Source organism: Pundamilia nyererei, unplaced genomic scaffold (genome assembly GCF_000239375.1).
Source record: "Pundamilia nyererei isolate P.nyererei 1_Seehausen unplaced genomic scaffold, PunNye1.0 scaffold00009, whole genome shotgun sequence".
NCBI classification, from domain to species: Eukaryota; Metazoa; Chordata; class Actinopteri; order Cichliformes; family Cichlidae; genus Pundamilia; species Pundamilia nyererei.
Window position 1 is genome coordinate 5,371,630 of NW_005187410.1, and position 17,709 is coordinate 5,389,338.

At 42.2% G+C, this 17,709-nt stretch overlaps 1 protein-coding gene across 8 annotated transcripts in view; it reads right to left on the reverse strand.

Annotated features, from left to right (window-relative positions):
• The window catches only part of LOC102199129 (dedicator of cytokinesis protein 9), a 76,442-nt gene that overhangs the window by 7,987 nt on the left and 50,746 nt on the right, over window positions 1-17,709 (reverse strand). For 3 of the 8 annotated variants that reach the window (XM_013908329.1, XM_005723529.2, XM_013908330.1), the window contains exons 8-43: window positions 17,060-17,234; window positions 16,404-16,456; window positions 15,576-15,650; window positions 15,343-15,483; window positions 14,302-14,514; window positions 14,069-14,191; window positions 13,632-13,714; window positions 12,635-12,757; window positions 12,311-12,390; window positions 12,001-12,188; window positions 11,794-11,859; window positions 11,610-11,702; window positions 11,386-11,509; window positions 11,180-11,298; window positions 10,642-10,728; window positions 10,441-10,530; window positions 9,341-9,456; window positions 8,918-8,987; window positions 8,685-8,810; window positions 8,528-8,599; window positions 7,740-7,886; window positions 7,560-7,643; window positions 7,314-7,425; window positions 7,013-7,060; window positions 6,077-6,255; window positions 5,858-5,974; window positions 5,490-5,601; window positions 5,269-5,402; window positions 2,878-2,992; window positions 2,708-2,774; window positions 2,557-2,604; window positions 1,727-1,863; window positions 797-912; window positions 546-683; window positions 259-441; window positions 20-133 (exon numbers count right to left, since the gene is read on the reverse strand). In XM_013908329.1, coding sequence (XP_013763783.1) covers window positions 20-133; window positions 259-441; window positions 546-683; window positions 797-912; window positions 1,727-1,863; window positions 2,557-2,604; window positions 2,708-2,774; window positions 2,878-2,992; window positions 5,269-5,402; window positions 5,490-5,601; window positions 5,858-5,974; window positions 6,077-6,255; window positions 7,013-7,060; window positions 7,314-7,425; window positions 7,560-7,643; window positions 7,740-7,886; window positions 8,528-8,599; window positions 8,685-8,810; window positions 8,918-8,987; window positions 9,341-9,456; window positions 10,441-10,530; window positions 10,642-10,728; window positions 11,180-11,298; window positions 11,386-11,509; window positions 11,610-11,702; window positions 11,794-11,859; window positions 12,001-12,188; window positions 12,311-12,390; window positions 12,635-12,757; window positions 13,632-13,714; window positions 14,069-14,191; window positions 14,302-14,514; window positions 15,343-15,483; window positions 15,576-15,650; window positions 16,404-16,456; window positions 17,060-17,234 — 4,068 coding nt within the window. Of the gene's footprint in view, window positions 1-19; window positions 134-258; window positions 442-545; window positions 684-796; window positions 913-1,420; window positions 1,465-1,726; window positions 1,864-2,556; window positions 2,605-2,707; window positions 2,775-2,877; window positions 2,993-5,268; window positions 5,403-5,489; window positions 5,602-5,857; window positions 5,975-6,076; window positions 6,256-7,012; window positions 7,061-7,313; window positions 7,426-7,559; window positions 7,644-7,739; window positions 7,887-8,527; window positions 8,600-8,684; window positions 8,811-8,917; window positions 8,988-9,340; window positions 9,457-10,440; window positions 10,531-10,641; window positions 10,729-11,179; window positions 11,299-11,385; window positions 11,510-11,609; window positions 11,703-11,793; window positions 11,860-12,000; window positions 12,189-12,310; window positions 12,391-12,634; window positions 12,758-13,631; window positions 13,715-14,068; window positions 14,192-14,301; window positions 14,515-15,342; window positions 15,484-15,575; window positions 15,651-16,403; window positions 16,457-17,059; window positions 17,235-17,709 lie in introns of all 8 variants that reach the window. The other 5 variants (XM_013908331.1, XM_013908332.1, XM_013908334.1 and 2 more) reach the window with 3 other exon arrangements.

Sequence of the window (17,709 nt, forward strand, 5' to 3'; positions counted from 1 at the left end):
TTGCACGTGTGTTCCTCACCTTGATAGTTTTATCACTGTTAGCACAGTTGTTGATTATTGACAGAGACTGCTGGAAGCGAGTACTTCCTATACCAATGACATCTGCTATCAGCTGACTGACAGCAATCACAACCTAAAGAAAAAGAAAGGTCAACAGTTCAAAAGAGGAATGAAAATGCTTGTGGTCTCTAGAATCCCAGAAAATTTGGCTTAAGGCAGGTAGATATTAAAGTTTTACTGTGGCGACAACTCTCTCACCTGTAAATGTGTCCGGACGAAGGACTTGCGACCAGTGTAGTCAAAGTTGCTCTTCATGAGAAAATAGAGCAGATGGGCTGCGTCGCTGCGAATGGAGCTCAGCTTGGAGTTGCAACATTTCAAAATCTCATAGCAGAAAGCAGCACACATGTCTGCACGCCCTTCAAAAAACGTGCACGGGAACTAAGTGGTCAAGAAGACAAAAATCAGTCAGCGGCTTACGTGGTCCTCTCATGGGTTAACAAAAGGAGAAAAATTAATAAATAAGGCGCGTAAGTCCTTCATACCTTGTAAATGAAGGTGCGCAGTGAAGTGAAGACCTGCTTGAGGGCCGTTTCTGACTGATTGATCCGCAGGAAGCAGAGGTGGACATCAAACACCTTCTTCATCAGTGGACTGTGGCCGTGATCAGCACACAACTGTGTCTGTGGCATAAGAGAGGATCATCGGATTTAAAAATAAGCCCTTATTTCACAATAATGGGGCAGAACAAGGTTAATTAAGTAAATACACAAAATACACTGAATTTGTTTGGTACCTTAAAACTCATGATGAAGATGCTGAGTGTGTCCAGGACGGTCAGGCAGACTTCAGTGGCAATGTTGGTCTCCAGCAGTGACTGATTTAACACGTCAGCATCCGAGTGACTGTAGGCTACAAAGACAAGAAAAGGCTGTAGTTCTTTCAATCACCACCAGTACACTCAATGTAAAACCTCTCCTTTGTTATATATGGTCATGTCTCTCAAAAACGTAGCGTTAGAGGCAAAGCCGCTGCATGAAAGTTTGAGTTTCATTCCAAACTGAGGCCAAAATTATCTGACAAACTAAAGCATTTCATGGAAAAATTGTCACAAGCTGGCGAGGCATTTTTTTTCTTTATAAACTACAGCGATGATTTTATTTGATTGCATGAAGTTCAAATGTTGACATTCTTTTTTTGGAACGTTTTGGAAATTTTGGAATAAAACCCTTCATAATTCACGAGGACTGCTTTCGCAAAGCGAAATGTAAAAATGTAAAGTTGAGAGCAGAAGATGAGCTGGGTAAAGGGATGAGGAGGTTTTGAAAGCTGATGTTCTGTTAAAACAGGCATGCTCTTAAATCAACCAAATCAACATAGCCAGTATAGCAAACGTCCTAACATCCTGGTACATTCTTACCATGGTCTACAGATATGCCAAGAACACTTGAAATCTTTCTTACACTGAAAACACAAAGAAACTTATTATTAAATAATGCCATTTAACAAGATCATCGCCTAACAGTGGACGGCTGCACAGCTTCCTCCCCAGTTTCTTTGAATTTACTGATGCACACATGTTTTCTAAGGCTTTTCCTGCTGGGATGTAGTATAATGGAGAAGAAGAGGATGCTGATGTTGAAAGAGAGGCATGAGGAGGACGAGGGCCCTGTGATGGAGAGTGTTTGATGAGAAGTACAGTATGGGGGGAGGGGGGGGCACTTACTGTGGTTAAATGTGTATGAGTTATCCAGGCTGCTGAGCTGCTGTAAGCGGGCATGCATCATTCCCGCCCTGTTACGGGACACAGGAAGAGTCTGAGACTTCCGCTCATGTGCAACAGGTCCTGCCCCATCCTGGTTCCTGATGAGGAAACAGGATGAGTTAATGAAGCTGCAGGTTACGGTAAATAATACATAGATTTTACAACTAACACTCGAACGCCCTGGGAGCGATTTGAATTTATGAGATTTTAAAGGCGAAAGTAAAGCTGTGAGTGCATGTTTGCCATGCAGTTTAAAGCTGAGAATAATCAAAGTGGTACTGACAGCATTTATTGGTTTAAGCTGAAGCCATGCATGTAAGAATGCGAGAGGCGATGAACTTAAAGCGTCGGATGTGTCACAGCACTGCAACTTTTTTCCTTTTAATGGTGAGAAGTTATCATGCAATTGCTCTCAGTTTCACCTTCAGGCTTACCCAAGCAGGAGAGGGCAGGAGCCCGGTTTTATTTCATTATGTTAAACTTGCCAGCGTTTCAGTGGACAGAGACAGAAACAGTGGTGGGGGGTTAGACAGAGTGAATACATAAAGCCTTGTGGGAGTCGCGGCGAGTTCCCAACTGTGATTCAAGTACAGTGCGTGTACTCTGATCAAATCAAATTAAAATAACAGTACAGTCAGACCCTTCAATAGTAAGCAACATGATGGCTTACAGACAACAAACAGCTGGATACTCATAAACTGCATAAAACCTAAAAGTTGCGTTGATTTGTCTTCTCATGATAAACAAGTGCTGAGAAGCCTGAAATCCTGTATGGGTGACAGCAACATTACCTTGCAATGTATCTCTTTCCCATGTATCTGAACTGATGGAGGCACACTCTGAGAAATGGAAAGTGGGTATAAAAAATTAAAAAAAACTCAGTTGCCATGTGTTTTTCTGCAATGCGTGTAATAGCTGGTTATTCTCTATAAGATGTCTTACTCGACTAAAGTGAAGAAGTCCATCAGGTCAGAAGATGATGCCTTGTTCCAGTATGTGAACAGAGCATCTAAAAGAGACAGAGATGGACACTGTGGAGACTTCTTTTGGGTTTTTTAAAACAATTAAGTAAAGCTGGAAGAGCAGGAGCTGTCACAGAGATGAGAGTTTACCTTCAGACATGCTTTTGAGCACATGTAAGAAACACATGAGGAGGCTCTTGATCTCTGCCTGGTCCAGTTTATCACATCGCAACAGCGGGCTTCCCAGAGTCGAGGCAGGTTGGTTCTGCAGGACAAACGGGACAATCAGGCATGGATAGAAAAATACATAATCCTACCAGTGTGTCGGCTCCAAGTAAGATTTGAAAAACTAATCAGGTTATTTGAGACTTACCACAGCAATGCCATAAAATCTGTCGCCTTATTTGATAGCATCAGTACATTTTCACGATATTTTTGACCATTTGATAAACAGCAATCAATAATACAAGCATAGCACAACGACTGAATATAACGCTGAGGATTTTCTTGTTTGGCTCTGGCTTAAAACTTTTTTTTATGTAGGAACAACCGTGTGATGTGGGCTCTAAGCATTTGGATAATGATACTATTCCCCAGTCTTTCCCCACAACAGTGGATTTTAAATTAAACAATCAAGATGTGACTAAAGTCCAGATTTTCAGCTTTAATTCAAGGGGTTTAACAAAAGTATTGCATTAACCGTTTAGAAATTGCAGCACACATAAATCCCCATTTCAGAGGCTCAACATTACTTTAGCAAACTAGAATAGCTAAACAAAAGAACTGTTTCTAATACTGAAAAATATTTGGTATCCAATGATTGTCTTTAGTCTAGAACCCCGCGAAATCACCAAATGCTGCATTTCCTCCTTTGAGATGCTCTGTCAGGCTCGTATCACCACCTTCAGTTGCTTTGGTAACTGAAAAAGCATGCTCTGCTGAGATTGTTAAGCCCACTGAAGAATATGCAATTTCTTTGCCATAATAGACTTTAAGGTTGGTTTTCCAGTATGCTTTGGTCAATGTCCTTTTACACTGTAAAGTGCTGCATGATCAGTTTTGGGCAGAGAATGAAACCTAATACTGAGCGTTCCAGTGAGGGAATGCCACGCTACCAAATACAAGTTAAACACGCCAGGTCTTTTATCTGCTTACTTTGCCATGGAATAGTGAGGAAATAGACCTCACCTTGTCCAATTGCTTATTCCTAAACGGTAATGCAATACTTTTCTTAAATCCTCTGAATAAAACTGAAACCTGCACTCTAATCATATCTTGATTGTTTCATTTCAAACTCACTTTTTGAGGTTTACAGAGGCAAAACTACAAAAACTGTATTATTGTCCAAATACTTAAGAGGTTTTCAGAAGGTCAGAGAACTACACTGCAGTGAAAAGATTCATCCAGATGTTGCATGGATTTGTTCCCCCAGCTGAGGCACACGGCAGGGAAAAAAACAAAACCAAAGCAGCGGAGCAGCAGCTTTACCGCAGCAAGAAGTTGGCTATATACCAAGCACGTTCCTTTGCCAGCAGTTAGTCTAGACCATGAACCTAGCTGGGGATGACTTCATGGAAAGCATGATGCTGTTGCTTTGGATTTTTAAAGGGTGTTTTGCAGACTGGAGAACTTTAAGGCTAAAATTAGGTTGGAAAGGCTGATGTGAACTTCAAAATCTGGTACACTTTTGGGGCTTGAGCTATTCTTTGCTAATAGTTGTGTGTCTTCTTGCCCCCTCAGCAGGGAAATAAAGCAGCTGCTGCACACCAGAAACAAAAGCAGTTCCAACACTGGGTGAAACACGACAACAAAAATCCAGTCCTTTGTGTTTAAATCTTCTCAGATTTAGTTTGAGGCTGTTTATCAGAGAGAGACAAGAAATCACACAGCACGAATGAGAGGAAATCAAAAGCATGCATGCTTATCACCATCTGGAACAAGAAAAGCGCTAAACGCTCGTCAGGCCCTGAGGTAAAACACGTCTGCTTTACAGCAACAGAGAATAAACAGGACAAAGCCTGACAATCTCCTGGCAAAGTAAGGGCTTAGAGTTTAGGGCATCAACACACACACCTGCACGCACACACACACTATCATTCCCAGATGGGACACTCCTAGGAGGGACTGTGTGGAGCAAGGAGGTGTTTTGTACTTGAAGTGAACTGCTGGACTGCAGGGCCCTCTCTGGCACACTGGGGACAGTGAGCAGGGAGAAGTCCATGGTGGCACGCTTGGAGTGCACGGAGAGCATGGACTCCTCAGTCTCCGTAAAGAATTGCAGGACATTGACAGAGTGTCTCCGTAGAAACTTCTCCGTCTGCCATGGCCAGCCATACAGTGAAGGTGAGGAGTTAATGGCACAAGTTAGCAAAGAGAGACTTTATGTGGCAGTTTTTCCCATAATAAGGGGACATCTGATGTGCCTGAAGTGCCATTTTGAATTGCATGTTAGACACATGCGTCAAAGAAAGGCTAAATTGGATTTCTAATACATATACATAAACATTTTCCGGGAATCTCAAAGCTCATTCTGTCAAATACCTTGTCAAGGGAACTGCCCTTGTCATTGTTCCTCTCAGGCAGGCTGTTCCCAGAATCAGTGCTGATGAGCGATCCACGAGAGTCGGCGTGGCGCACAGAGTTAATGTTGGGGGTGGACGCCGCATGAGGTGAAGCTGTAAAAAGGAATAAGAGTGAAATGTTACATAAAATAAACATAAAGTAACCTGAAAGGGAAAAAAAAGGAATGTCTTATCATTTACCGGTGCCAGAGATGGCTCCAAAAACATCTTTGTGGAAGCCGGTGTCCAGAAAGGTGCTCGACCTCGGAGGTGTCATCAAAGTGTTGGTATGGAGAGAATCGTCTCTTCCATTCTGCAGGACAAATAAAGAGTTTAATGAATCAAACCCACATAAAACACTGTGTGTGTACTTTTTAAATGAAAGTTAACTACACGGACAGCTCTAAAATCTCTGATCAAAAGCACACACAATTATATTATATTTATATGTTACATTTATTTTGTAGTATTATTGAGATATTTTTACACGCATTAAAATTTGGATCAAATGGACACAGCACATGGATAAATACATAATACTCAGAAAACACACTAGGTGGCTCCCTTACACTGGTGCAGTGGTTGACGGTGAACGGCGACACTTCCTTCACATTTAGCCTGTTGACGTTTTCTTGGAGCAGACCAAACAAGGGCAAGTACAGGGTGACTAACCTGGCCTGCTGGCTCTGAAAAACAAAATGAATAATTTAAAGAAATGTCTCAATATCACACACGTCTCACAAACACACTCATAAAGACAGGGACAGGGGTGTGAAAACACTGCTTACTTTTGAGGTGTAGCGATCGTCGAATGCATGCTTCATCATGAGGCTCTTCAGCACTTGGATGGCAATCTGACGAATCTCCCTGAACTCCTGCAGAGCTGCGCTGGCTTCCCTGAGCAGCAGTCCAACCAGGAAGTGATTCTTACAGAAGTCATCCGTCAGCGAGTAATCCAGCTGGAGGTCTGTGAGGATAAATGGGACGATAAGGAGACTAGGACTGACCGACAGGAGAAGAAGATGAAGAGTGTGAAAGGAGAAACCCAAAAAACTCACTTACCAATTTGACACAGAGACAGTAATCAGAAAAAAAATGATCAACATTTAGAGAGTATAGCTACTGCAGCCAGCTTTAAAACTCATTGTAGGCAGATGATTCTTATAAACATCATCAAACAGTCTAAAATGAGGAGAAAACAAAGGGAAAAGCTCAAACATTCATGTTTGACAGATTCACACTGTGGTTGAGCTGCACTTCCACATCAGCAAACGTCGCTGAGAAACGCGACTAAAGCTAGCGGCTGAACAACAGCAGGTTTCCAGCAGCATTTTAGACACGTAAAGAAAACCCAAACACATGACTTTATTCAGAAACCTTTTGCTTTTATCTTTTTAAAACCTGCATTTGAAGCACACAAGAATTAAAAAGATATCTGGTTTCTCAGGAACGATGGAAAATAGTTTACTCAGTATAGCCACAAACCCCCAAACCAGTTCAAGATAGAAACCCCCCCCCAAAAACAAACAAACTACAAGCACACCAAATCCCCCAAACCTGATGATGATGACAAGTAATAAACAGTCTAATCTGACAAGATCATAACCTGAAATCCCAGATGAACCAGCTTACAGGAAAGCTTAAAGAACTGACAGGTTCAGATTTTAGAGGAAATTTGAAACTAATAAACGATCGGCATTGAAGTCACGACACCTTCCACCTACCTACTGGAGTGTCACATGACTCCACAGTATTACATGGAGGTAATGAGGCTAATTGAGGAAAACACAAAACAAACACAGTGTACAGTGTACATTTTTTTAAAACAAAAGAAATCGACTGCATGAGCATTTTATTTATTTAAAAAAAATGCTGTATTTTATTGTATGTGTGCAGTATGTTCTGTGGGTACAAGTGCTTTATTTTGTAAAAAAGTTCATGAACTACTTTTGCGCTGCTGCCCTTCCACAGCAAAGCATTTTATATATGCAAACACTTTAGCAGTCATTATCACAACTTTCTCACCTTGAAATCTCAAAATCCGTCCCTTTCCAAACGGCATGGGCAGGTTTAAAGGGACGAAGTGCTCGTGGTTGCACACGACTCGCAGGAACTCAAACTTGAACTCAAACAGAGTCTGTATTGAGAATAAACCTCAATTAAGAATTATGGCTGATAATAAGGCTTTGCTTTATGACTTCAAGTTGAATAAATAAGTTGTTGTGCAATTTATTTCTATAAAGGCTGTTGCACGTTGTTTTGTCAGCCCACCTTTGGGTCTCCAGGCACAAAACAGTTGATATAGTTGTTGATCTGCTTGAACACAAAGCCTCTGTCCATCAGGTTGAAACAACGCTACAAAATAAAGAGAGCACAGTATATTAGTTACCATTTACCTAAAAGAAAAGCACTTTGAAAGCCATCTGTGATAACGTATCTCTGGTTTCTGACCTTGATGAAGACTGCCAAGCTGTGGTTGGCATTCCGGGCAGCATCTAGGTTGTCCTTGTATTTCTGCGTGATGTGTGGCATGATCATGTTGACCAAGGTCTCCACAGTGTGATGGAACGATGCAGAGAAGCGCTGGTTCCTGGACAGCTGGAGGGCACAGCAGGTAAGTTGTTACAAATGTTGTTATTCAGCATGAAACATCCCAAAGAACTCCCATGAAAAGATCAAAGGTTCAAAATGTGGGAATTGTGGTTTATTTGAGTCAATCTTACATCCTTCAACAGTAAATAAATACTCAGACTTTAACTTCAAATATGAATTCATCCTTGTTTTATCCTTGAAACAGAAATAATTTGCTATTAGAGCTAATGTAAAAATAGCTGTGTAGCAGATAAATGGTTAAAATAGTAAGCTTACATTTACAGATGCATAAAATAGTTAAATGTAACAGAAACGGTAAGCTTATTTTTTTCAGCTCAAGCTTAAAATGATTTCTTTAATCCATGGATTGTGACAGTCCTACACATGAGAAGCAGCATTTTAAGGACACATCATAGTGGTGGATGTTAAACACAGGGATGTGGTTGCCTATGGGGTTCGAACAAATGCCGCTAATTAAATTGCACAGCAGTGTGGGACAGACTGTGGATACATAAAACTTCCACTGTGGTGCTCCGGCTGTCCACAACACCCGGCATGCTGCAAACTACTGTGAAGAACCTAAAGTGTAATAAAGCGGGCATTAGCGGACACCTCGGAGTCAAGCGCACATGCTGCGGCGAACTTACCTTTACTTTACAGCTCTCAATCAAGTACTGAGCCATGGATTTGACTAAGGCTTCGAAGAAATACCAGGAGTACTGCACAACGGACAATTATCAGTTAGAGAACAGACGGCTATAATTAAAGACTGTGTAATCCTTTAAATAAGAACAAATGTGCTACCTTGAGCAGCTTGTTACTTGTGAGGAAGTCAGTGGAAGGCTTCAGGATTGCAGTCATGGCTTTAGCCAACTCCTCGTGCACCGTTCGGGTGGTGGAGGACGTGTATGGCTCAGTCTTGAAGACATACTGCATCAGAGACACGCAAAGACAGACATGTCAATTCATATGTGACTATATATGATTATGTAAAGGTCAAATACAACAGAAATATGGATCTGACATGTGAAATTTACCTTCACGTAAGATCTAAGGTAGTGCTCCAAACCTTCCTCGTGGCACTGCGCCACAACGTGAATCATGACTCTAACAGGACGAAAGGCAAAAGCTCAAGTGAGATAACAGTTGCTACGCTAAGATTCTGCTCTCACGACACTGGAAAATTAACTTCCATTCATTTCTCTCTGATCACAGCAAGACAAAAGGGAAAAAAAAGGAATTTAGCAGTTATATTTCAGGCAAAAAGGGTGCAGGCAGAAGCAACAGCTTATATGTGACTACCCCTCACACATAACACGATATCTAGCCGATGGCAAACTGAGCTGCTTTCTTTCAATATTTTTAGCATATATAATGATATATGACTGATATTTCAATAACAGTAAATTGCATGGAATTTAATTTGCTCTATAGAGATGAAGCACTTCATGGATTCTTGCCTGGTGACGTTGACTGCCACGTCTTCCTGGGTGGCACTGGTTAGCACCCTGAACAGCTGATTGAGGATGGTGGGCAGGAACTTGATCATCACGTGACTCTCCATGGCATGCAGACTCTGAGATTAAAGCATCACCACAGATATGTTTACAAAGGATTTGTTCACAAACCTTTTGTGTAAAATGAGGGAAATAACTGTTAAAAAAAACATGTTTAAAATGTGCATGAAAGGCTAATTGAGAAGACCTTCAGGGAAAGCTAATCTACTCACAACAGGAGTACACGTGTGGATAACACTGTGCTAATCATCCACACTGTATGCTTCAGCGCCTGGAACGTGGCTGAGAGCAGATACTGGTGCATCGGTGCCTGCGCACAGGAAACTAACACGAGCCTGCCAAGTAATTTGGCGGGTTGCCAGTCGGCACAGCTGACCTGCCGTTTGACCCTCTGGCTATTGTTTGTGTTCACTGCTCTGTTTATATTATAGCCCAAGAGATGCACTGGACCAAACGTGGCTCTCTGTGTCAACGTTCACCAGGGGAAAAGTAAAGCGAGTTTCCCCGAGGACTGACAGTTAGCGACGGAAAAGGCGATAACTGAGCTGCCAGTATCACAGAAAAATATGGAAAAGACATCATGCAAACTAGGAGAAGACCTCTGACAGATTTACTGGTATCAGCCCAGCCTCTGCAGTTAAACTCTGTATAAACGGGGGAAATGGAACAAGCTGTGCACAAACTGTCCAGAAGGGTGCGATATTGGCAAGTCACAACACACGCGCGCACAAAAAAACCCAGAGATCACTAATCTGCATGTGATTCAGCACCAGCCCAGTGTGACTGTTGCGTTACAACCAAACAAAAATAAGCATTTCCTTCCAACAACAACAAGAGTATATGCCGAATAATAACAACCACTTTGCCTGTATAGCACTTTTCAAAACACAGAGTTACAAACTGCTTCACAGTTTCAATAAAAACTGTCTCAGTAGCTCTGATATATAAGCAGGGGCTTGTCTATTTAGCGCTTTAAATGTTAATAATAGGGTTCATGAATTCTAGTTAACTGGAACCCTTAAATTTTGCAGTGACTGATTTACCTTCAGGTATTTGACCAGCTCTCCTCCTGACGCCTGGGCGCCTGATGCAATGGTTTGACAGTAATGGAAAAAATTGTGCAAATGCTGATCCTGAAAGACAAAGCGAAACAAAACCTTTGTTGCTATGAAGAGCACAAACCGAGAACACAAAAGAAATAACATACTGGTAGGGTGCAGACGAAACAGGGGCGAAAAACTAACCTGAGTGTAGACAGTGGACACAAGGTGGGTGGAAACTTTGAATAACGGTTTTCCTCCATCCACCCATTTCACTTCAGGACCCAAATGCTGTAAAATGAGAAAAAGAAAAAGCGCGTTTCTGTCACTACCTCCATAGACATGGATGCCACCAATGGGTGAGTTACTGTCTCTCAAAGCTAGCTCCCAAGACCACAACCTGTTCTGAACTGAGTCAAACTTCTGTTAGAGATTTTGGGGAAGAAGTGGCTTAATATATTTTAAAAAGATCTCTCAGCTCTCTCTCCAGCTATATGGAGCTCTCTCAGCTCCATATAGCTGGGCAATCATATCATAAAGTGAATGAGAACATACGTAGAGGGACACTTGAGAACTCCTATCCAGTGTCTAAAAGGTGTTTGTTAAGTGGGTTAGCAGCACTAAGCAACTGTCTGACATGCAATCTGGACAGAGCATATCCTACTCAGCAGTTTCATATTTGTGCTATGTATAACCTCAATCGGTTTTCATCAGCACTTTCATGGCTAGTAGTGCACTGCACCTTGCTGGCACCCTCCTGACAGCTGAGGTATCCGGCAGGTAGGTTGGCGGCAACCGGGATCTGACTCTCATTCATGATCACCCGACCGTCCTTCAGCAACGGGAGCCAGGCGTAACCAACTGAGAGCAGAGACAGAGTAGGACGTCATCAAATAAGAGCTTTGCATATCTGTGCCGAGAGTGTTATTTTTAATCGCGGTGCCTTACCTTGCATCTCAACCTGCTCTCTCTTTTTGGTGCTGGCCTTGCTGTTGCTATCGCAGCTGACGTGATAGAAGGTGAAGAGAAGATGATGCTTCTCGTGGAGCTGGGTTGGCAACTCAATCTTAAACTGAAGCAGAGGAGCACAAATAAACACTCTGTCGTGCATTAATGTTTAGAACTTACAATGATTTTTTTTTTCTTTTAAAGGTTAGGTAGAGTGTGCTTACTTCATCGTAGAATTCAGGATTTTGCTGGTGATGTAACACTGAGGCAAAGGCATTTTTGGTAAACAAGGGTCCTCCAGGCCGGCCGTAGATGCACTGAGAAACAACAACAATAGCCCATTAACTCTCGGACTGATAGGATTATCCTCGGGGGATTTTTCCGCATATTTTCCTGCATGCATTTTACCTTAAGTGCAACAGCCTCTTCCTCATCCGAGTCCCTGAACTCGATGCAGACAGCTATGTTTCTAGCCTTAGGGCAAACACAAACGGCAAATCTGAAATAAACTGGTTGGAAATTTGCGAGAAACCTTCACAGAGGCAAAACATGTAATATACCTGCGTTCCTACATCAATAAACCAACAAAATAACAGCGCAGAATAAATGAAATACCTTCGCAAATGACTTTTGGCTGTCGTATTTCAAGTGCTTCGGGTAGACATAGAGGTGATTGTTGTAGATGGTGAAAGGCTGAGAACATTTGGCAATGCACGGCACAAACTCCTCCACTTCAAAGAAGATGTTGCTCTTCTCGCTGACATCAAACTGCTTCACAGGGATGTAGGATGAGGTAACACAATCTATAAGAGAGAAACAGGACAGAACAAATAAACAGCCTGCAGACAATGTAACCTGTCTAGTCTGAGCAGAAGCAGTTCTCATCTCTTATATTGGCTTCATAGGGTGAATTTAGAGGGCTTACTTGACAAGTCTGGGGCTACGTTGTCAATGGTAACATCGAGGTTTCCTAGGATTACAGGCAGCTTGGCCATCTTCTCCGGCCTGAGGAAAGGAAAATAAACTCAAGTTAAGCCTTTGCTATCGTTTACCACAGGCCGAATAAGAAACAGGCGGCTGACGTCGAGAAATTCGATGAGCCGTTAACACTTCTGAGCAACGATCTGATTTTTTATATACTAATAGTCCAGCATTTTGCCAAAACCCAACCTATAGGCTCATATTTTCCTTACAGAGCACCTGCAAACTATTCAGACAGTTTATATTAGAGTGGAGAAACATTACTAACTTCCTGAAATCAGCCAGCAGCTTGAGCATATCGTCGTTGGACAGTTTGTTGCTGTCTTGTCTGTATAGAGCGGAGAAGCGAGCAGTTTTGTCAAGAGTCCCTGAAGCATCTTTGAACAAAGGTCTGCAAGAAAAAAAGAAAAGACAGAGGCATCTAAATTCCTTTTTATCGATTATTATACTTGAACAAAGGAGACTGATAGCTTGCTGGACTACACTAGACTTCACAATATTTGTTCATTTCTTTATTTATTCAGGTTTTGGAGTAAATGTTGAGTGTATAATATGTCACGAGACCACAAATCAAAGAAATCATCATCACTAGAGCCCAGGGAAACAGTTTCACAATGAGTATTAAAAGCGCACCCAAAATTTAAGCATACATTGATATAAAAAAGAGAAAACCTTCAGGAATAGTTCACTTTAAACATCAAATTACATGTTTTTCTCCGCCCTGTAGTGACTTTCATCTTTCTAGATCATGTTAGTGCATGTTGTCCAGTTTTAAAGATAATGTTTGTAGAGGTTTCCCTTGCCCACATGACTCATCTACCGCACGGCTATGCAGAAGAAAGCATCTATCCACCTGTGACAATGCTTGTAACAGGATGCTAACATTAATGACACGTATGCTTGGGTACGCTGAAGGCCACCAGATGGCGATAGCTCTGGATGCAAAAAGACCTGGGCTCCTATATAAGACTATGGGAAAACACCTTTCAGTCTTGACCTCAGTCAATGCTTTCCTGCTAATTTTATGGGCTCAAACATTAAGTCTGTTTGAACTTGATTTGTTGAAGTAGAGCAATTAATTCTTAATGCTTAATTCTTTCTCTGCGACGGTTTAATCGCAGCAATGTTTGGTGACATTTGGGATTTAAAATCACTATAAAATCACTTCCTTAAGCACTTGTGGAGTTGGTTTATGTCCGTTTGAATTGTGGTCTTGATGTAAAACTCAGAGATAGCATGCAGATGTATTTAAGGAGGAAAAGTACCTTGCTCCCCAGGCAAAAGGCATCCTGTACAGGCCTAACCGGTTGCATGCCAGCTTGGCGTTTTTCAGGACCTTCTGTGCCACCTGGTGCAAAACAGGAACACACTTGAGCTTCGACACAAACACGCACAAGCTGGACCTCGTCTCTTACAGTAACTGTAACAATATTCAGCAAGCTGCCAATCTCAACCAGAGTACGCACACATTTGAGAAAACAAACACACGCACACAGTCCTTCGACCAACATGCTGGACTGAATCACATTACTACCCACTGTTCTGCCCTCGGGGTGTGCACCTACTTTGTAGAGCCAAAGTCAATGCTTTTGTTGAGTTTCTGCGCAACTGGTCAGCGATTGCAAACTGGGAAGATTATCTTTGCATAATGTGGAATAATTTGGTGGAATCTGCTGATTCTAGAGGAACACGGGGTCAGTACCTTGGTGGAGTCTGAACTCTTCATGTATGGCTCGGCACAGTGGTTGATACCCCCCTGAAGCACCTTCTCTATGCGGGCCACCAGGAAGATATCTGGGTGTGGGCATGTTACCGAAAACACTCCCTATGAATCGAAATGTTAGAACAGATTTGAATATGTATTGGTAGATTTCCCCAGTGCAGTCATTAAGATGAAGAAAAACAAGAATCAGTGTTTTTCAAGTATTTATTTACCTGTCTGGGATACTGCATGGCTGCTTCTGGCATCCCGTGGATCAACCGCTGGCTGTCGGGTCGGCCATCGCCTCCCCCGTTCATATACTGACTGCTGTTATTGGGCATCATGCCCCTGACAGAGGGGTGGTTTAGGTCAACGTGGAAATCAGAGGAGATTTTTCTGCCATTCTGGATGTCAAACAGCGACAGGGTGATGTAGAATGGCTCCACCTGGAGAAAGAGCACAGTGTCAATTTATTAGAACGAGTCTGATAGTCCTGCCAATCAGACTAAAGTACTATGCACATGTGTTAGGTATGCTGTGATGTCTTTGGGCTGCTATGATGGCTCCTTTCATCTTGTACTACACTAAGATATCAAAGTATGACTTGGATAAAGGATACTTTAAAGGATAAAGTATGATGTTGATAAAAAAAAAAAGCAGTGTATTTGTCCTTTATTGTGCCTACAGGCCACATAAAAGGCTCCCAAGGGCCACAGCTAACAATAACTAATTTTACTGAACTTAATGTGATGTGAAACTGGTGTAGTGTAGATAAAAATAAAGAGTATTAAATAATAAAAGCATAAATATAACTAATTACATTGTAGTATTTCAGTGGATCCAGTGTCACGTGACTTTACAGTACATATAAATATATTTGACCACTGGCATCAGAGAAAAAGCTGGACTGATAGACACGTGTCTCACGGACAGCTAACAGCTATTGCTGTAAAATTTCAGCGGAGGGAGCTGCGTGAACGCACTTCGAAGCATTTGCTCTGCGTGCGCGTGGACCATGTTGAAGTTTTAATAGACAGTTTCTGCTGGGAGGGACAGCAGGACATCAGACTTCATTACACAAATTGTTTGCCATTTCTGAGCCTGGAGGCTGGTTGCTATGCCAACGGGAGTCGTTCACCAGCTCAAATAATAAGACAAGTCCATCCGGCCCGCTGTAACAAACCCATCTCATCCATCCTTAGTCAGGCAGATAATGATATTTCTGTTATTTAAGGCCTGATGCGGAAAGAAAAAGAAAAAGAGATCCAGCTTACGTTTGTTGTTGGCCCTTCCTCGTTCTCGGCCACGCAGCTTTGCAAATTAAACGAGAGGTCGTTGCAGTTCACCAGCACACGCTTGCCAAACTTCTCCTCAAACTGCTTCACGTCTGGCTCTATTCCTGAGAAATCGAGTTTCTAAAGATAGTTCAAAAGACGGTATGGCATTAAACTGGGTCGGGTGTTATCACCAAATGGGACAAAGTGAACATTAGTGCGCCTTAATTTACCTGTGTGTCCGGATCCAGCGTGAACAGCTTCAGCCTGGTTTCATTCTTCATCCTAGACTCTATATCTCTTGTGCTCTGCGGAGAAGGAAAGCATTTCCTAAACTGAACCGCAAACTGTCTGAAACAGTGGAAGCGCTGGCCGGGAGATTCACGGCGAGTTGTTTTTTTTATTAGTAGAACATTTGTCATTCGCACCGATCTGGAAGTCAGGCTCCATATTTTACAGGCCGATTGTGCTGTGCAGACGGGGGTGAGAGTCAGGTGGTACCAGCACACATTTCACTGGAGCACACTCTATCCTGTCAAACTGTTTTCCACCCAACTGTTACCACCAGTTTCCATGCACATATGGCTTTACTATTACGTACCACTCATCACAATAACAGCAAGAAGAGCTTTTAAAAAAAACAAAACAAAAAAACCACCATAAATATCGGAAAAATATTTGCAGCCTGCAAGTCGTCAGACAGTTTCCCCGTTAAATACCAGAGAGGATTCTATCCTCAAAAATCATCAAAGCTCCTAATGCTTTTCTCCCTGCTGGGTCTCTTGGATTGGATATTGCTGACTGTATGCATTCTGTATATATTCTGGGCAAAACGCACTCTTAAAGAAAAATCATATTAGATATAATCCTGAGAAGGCCAATAGGAGGGAGGGGTCCAGTGATTCAAATAAATCACTGGGAAATTGGCTGTGTCACCCTCAACATTTAAATCTAAATTTAAGACGCATGTTTGTAGCAAGGATGGTTCCTTCTGTGCCTTCTTGCTCCTTCAGTGAGGACAGGAGATTGCATGCACATCCAACAGAGAAAGTAGGACCTACCTGAAAGCTGTCCATACTGCCAGAGGAGCTGTCTGACTTTCCAAGATCATCATCTGTCAGAAAATACAAGAAACAATGAGTGTGGGGAAAATATGTAAACCTTAAGAAAAACCACCTAGGGTTGTAAAACCTCTTTAATCACTCACTGACACGTGAAAGTTCGGTAAACAGTAATTCAGCTGTGCAGGAATCACCCGGGACTGAGATGGGGATACTGCAGGTCTCAGTGGCATATTTAAAAGAAAGCTTCCAGATCTTTTCAAGCGCAATAGCGCTTTTATTCTTTCCCCTCTCTCATGCACAGGATGATTAATACAAGCAGAGGAATTAGAAAGATTAGCGGAGTGTTTTATGCACAGGCATTCAGCCTCTCTGCTTCACGGCTAAGCCTCCTGTGAGACAGGAGGTGAGTATTAAAAGCCTGGGTGGTCTGGTATCACATCTCCACATACTACATGCACACAGCCAGGGAAAAAAAAGTGAGATTAAGTGAGAAGGTCGCCCTTATTAATAACTGACTAAGCATGAAAATTCTCTTCATTAATCTGCACAATTTCACAAAACCTTTTCCCAGAATAAGGAAGCTATCTCGACAGGAATACCAACAAATAAAGACTCCCTTTCATGTGGAAGAATCCAGACAAACGCACACATACCATCGTGAATGTCTCCATTTCTCTTCTCCTGCATGGCGATTTCAAAGCTACTGTGCAAGATCTTATTGAGCGTGTTGATCCATTCCTCCATCTCCGCCTCGCTGTCTGCAGCCAGCAGGTAGGTGCTCTTATCCTGCATCTTAAGCTCGAAAGCAAACCTTCGAACCTTGTTGTTCTGCAGAGACGGCATGGGGGGGATAAAAAGGAAGGAAAGAGTTGTAGACAGTGTAGATAAAAACTTATTGAACATTGCAAAACAAGCGTTCAATCATTAGTTATTATTAATCTCTGGCTCTCTTCCACAGTGTGTTTTGTGTCCCGTCTTCCTCGCCTCACCCCCATCTGTCGTAGCAGATGGCTCCCCCTCTTTGAGCCTCACTCTGCTGGAGGTATCTTCCTGTTAAATGGGAGTTTTTCCCTCCCACTGTCACCGAATGCTTGCTCATGAGGGGTCATTTGATTGTTGGGGTTTTAAAATTTCTGTACTTTTAGGTGACAGGAGACATGTGGCCTGGTCAAAACACAGAGAGCTGCACTCTAAAACATCTTTAAACATAGTAAACATACCTTGTGTGCCACAGACTGCTCCCAAACACGAGGGGACAAGTAATACCTCTAAAACACTTAAGTTGGCTTTATTAAACATTAGA